The sequence below is a fragment of the Alexandromys fortis genome, unplaced genomic scaffold (assembly GCF_014885135.2).
Source record: "Alexandromys fortis isolate MF-2015 unplaced genomic scaffold, M_Fortis_MF-2015_v1.1 scaffold_76, whole genome shotgun sequence".
Taxonomy (NCBI): Eukaryota; Metazoa; Chordata; class Mammalia; order Rodentia; family Cricetidae; genus Alexandromys; species Alexandromys fortis.
Window position 1 is genome coordinate 5,775,851 of NW_026067997.1, and position 3,660 is coordinate 5,779,510.

At 36.2% G+C, this 3,660-nt stretch overlaps 1 protein-coding gene across 5 annotated transcripts in view; it reads left to right on the forward strand.

Annotated features, from left to right (window-relative positions):
- Erbin (erbb2 interacting protein) overlaps positions 1 to 3,660 on the forward strand; it is a 103,761-nt gene that overhangs the window by 53,200 nt on the left and 46,901 nt on the right. For all 5 annotated transcript variants that reach the window (XM_050160339.1, XM_050160336.1, XM_050160337.1 and 2 more), the window contains exon 8: positions 3,172 to 3,235. In XM_050160339.1, coding sequence (XP_050016296.1) covers positions 3,172 to 3,235 — 64 coding nt within the window. The remainder of the gene's footprint in view (positions 1 to 3,171; positions 3,236 to 3,660) is intronic.

Sequence of the window (3,660 nt, forward strand, 5' to 3'; positions counted from 1 at the left end):
AGAGAAGTCGACCAATGGAATCGCATAGAAGACCCGGAATTTAATCCCCAAACCTATGAACACCTCATTTTCGACAAAGGAGCTAAAAGTATACAATGGAAGAAAGAAAGCATCTTCAACAAATGGTGCTGGCACAACTGGATGTCAACTTGTAGAAGATTGAAATTTAGAATTAAAGAGAAAAACATGATTGGAACAGAGGGTCCTTATGACCTCTTCTTTGCCCCCTCACCCAGTCTGACTTCCACTACACCCCTTTCTAAAGCATATTTCTGAGTATACTACATGCTAGGGACCAAGCCTACAACATATAGCCCTATAGGGGACATAGAAGATGCAATCTGTAGCCTGTGGACCATCTGATACCTAATGGACCATTTGAATTTTAACTCTTTAGAAATTCAGTCAAGTTGTATAAATGAATTTGTAAATATATATTTTTTTATTTTGAAGCTATATGACTAAAATGTTTGTAACTTTATAGGATATCAATAGTTTTACTATTAAGAAATTCATGTACATTTAGATTATGTAACCAGGCTTTAAATTTAAAAAAAGTGTTGGATGTGGTGGCACATGCCTTTAATCTCAGTGCCCAGTAGTAGTAGTGAGTTTGAGGTCAGCCTGGTCTATAGAGTGTCAGGACAGTCAGGGCTACACAGAGAAACCCTGAAAAAGAAAGGAAAAAACTGTGTGCAGAGTGAGAGGGAGCCAGTCCTCCTTTGGCAGCTGGGCCCTGCGAGTAGAACTCAGGTTGTCAACTTGGCATCAAGTGTCCTCACCCACTGAGCCTTCCTGCAGACTCAACTTTTTGTGATGAAAACTTGTTTTACATATACAGTTAAGTGAAACTTAATATTGCATAAAGGAGTCTGAAGGGCACTGACAAATTTTGAAGAGCAGTCTAATTTTTCCTTGAATTAGCAGACATGTTCTTATTCTAGTATGCATTTTTTTCCTGTGGCTTCTGAAGTATACAAATAGATCCGAAGTTGCTAATAGCAGCAGAATTAAGTAGAGATTACTTGCAGTGGGGTTCCTCCTTTTGTCACGTGTCTAAATTTCTCACCGTTTTAGGGCAGTGTCTGTAGTGGAGCTTTGCCAATGCTCTGCTTTTTGTTTTTGTACCCTGAAATGAAAGTAGTAGGTTTGTTTTCTTCAAATAGCCCTCTTGTTTATTATGTATCCTGATGCTACAAGTAAATTTCCGTCACCTTGTCTGTTTGACAGTGTCGGAACAGGACTTGGTCTGTGTTTTTCAGGTGTCTCTTCCCAGCACCCCTCTTTTCTCAGATCCCCAGCTGCACAGTAGTTTGAAGATAGCAACTTGATAACAGAGCATGTGTTTTTTTGGTTTTTTTTTTTTTTTTTTTTTTTTTTTTTGGTTTTTCGAGACAGGGTTTCTCTGTGGCTTTGGAGCCTGTCCTGGAACTAGCTCTGTAGACCAGGCTGGTCTCGAACTCACAGAGATCCACCTGCCTCTGCCTCCCGAGTGCTGGGATTAAAGGCGTGCACCACCATCGCCCGGCAGAGCATGTGATTTTATACATTTGATAAAGACCCTGGAATTTCTTTGTCTGATTTATGAAGGAAACTAGAACTTATAGGCTTTATAGACAAAGGTCAACATGAATGAGGGAAATAGAACTGTAGTCCAGCAGATAGGACCTCAGTAAATCTTACATTATAGTGTTTTTGATAAAGATAGGTGTTGTGAAATGAATTAAAGAGGTGTTGTTTTTATTAAATTAAAGAATGTTAAGAATTAAGGAATGTTATGTTTACAATGTATTGACTGGAAAAAGTAGCTGTATTCAACTTAGGCCCATATAATTGTTCCATTGCAGTATGGTGTATATTCTTTTACTGAAAAGCTGAAAAATATTTTAACTGAATTTTACTTTTTATTTTTACACATTTGAACATTCAGAGAAGATAAAATTCCATAATCTTTCACCGTATTTTTAAGTTCCTTTGTTTTTTAAGTTTTCATTTCCAGTATAATGTTTGAATATATTATACTAATGGTAATTTGATATAATTGTATTATTTTGCCTTAATGCTATGAAGTCTTAATGTGTGAGTTACACAGGCTTTCTTTTCTGTATAGTTGATAGTGCCTCAGTGTATATAAAAAGATATTATCTCTAAGCAACTCAAGAGCATAAATACACATTTGAATGAATTCACAATTAATTTTGTATAAAAGATATTGTAGAAGAAGAAATAAAATTGCAGAATAATTTTTTCATTTCAGAATCTGTTTTTTTTTAGTCTATTTTGTTTTAGATTTATTTATTTTATGTGTATGAGTGTTTCTTTTGCCTATATGTGCCTCGTGCCTCCAGAGGTCAGGAAAGCAGCAGGCCAGATCCCCTGGAACTGGAGTTAGGTATGGTTGTGAGCTACCACGTGGGTGCGGGGAACCGACTGTGGGTTCTCTGAACCAGCTCCCCTTTCCTTTTTGATTTTCTTTTTCTTATAGAGAAGAATTGACATGGGGGGGATTGAACATGATATATTACTGCTTTAACTTAAAATTTTTTCTTGCTAGATTTACTCACTTTATGTGAGTGTTTTGCCTGCACTCACATGAGCCTGTGGTGCTCAGAAGAGAGCATTGATTGAATCCCCTGGAACTGCAATTGTGGATGGCTGTGGGTTCTGGGAATTGACCCCAAAGTGTCCTGCGTGATGAATAAGTGCTTGTAACAACTGTGCCATCTCTACAACCCATATTGCTTTAATAAACTTAATATCTAATTCTACTTTAATTCTTAACAAACCCTTACTTTGAATTGTATTGATTTGGCTTGAGCATGTGAGGAGCAATTTAACATTTGAAAATTACTTTTTAGAGTTATAGTTGTCTTTAAGTTTTACAAATGTATAAGCAGCCCAGAAAAAAAGACTTCTTGAAATTGTGGTGGTAATGATTATGCATCTGCCAAATAGTCTAATTATATGATATCTTATTCTATGAAAACCTGAAATTAAAGCGACGAATTGACATCTTATGTAGAAATTAAAAAAAAAAAACTTTTTTTCTTTGGAAATAGTATGTTGAAAAGTCTGCACATCATATAAGTATGTTTTAAACTATGAGATTTGAAAGTGCTATGTAATTTATGATTTTGCGTCGTTAATTCTTTGTTACTCCTTTGTCAATAGAACCATGAATAGACTGACCCAGCTGGAAAGACTGGACCTGGGAAGTAATGAATTCACAGAAGTGGTAAGTCCTCACCCGTCACACCAGTCTTGCATTTGTTCAGGGGCATGATGCAAAATTAAGATTAGGAGAAAATTCTTAATCTGAACTTTCCTGTCCATGAGAAAAGTTAACCCAAGGGAAATCTGGGAATGGCTAGACAAAATAGGAAATTGTTAAGTTTGCATTGAGGTCTGTTAGTTGAATTTGTTCTTTGTATTCTGAGTGAAATGTGGTACTGGATTTATAAGGAGTGGAGTAAGTATGCAGATTTGTATCTAAGTAAGTTCTCAGAAAGTAAGCCACATGGGTTTAAAGAAGTATTCATTAACTGAACTCACATTTAAAATTTTTTTAAATATAATTTTTTATTGAAAAAAAATTTTTTTCCGCCTCCTCCCCGCCTCCCATTTCCCTCCCCGTCTCCCTTTACCCCCCTCCTCCCTCTC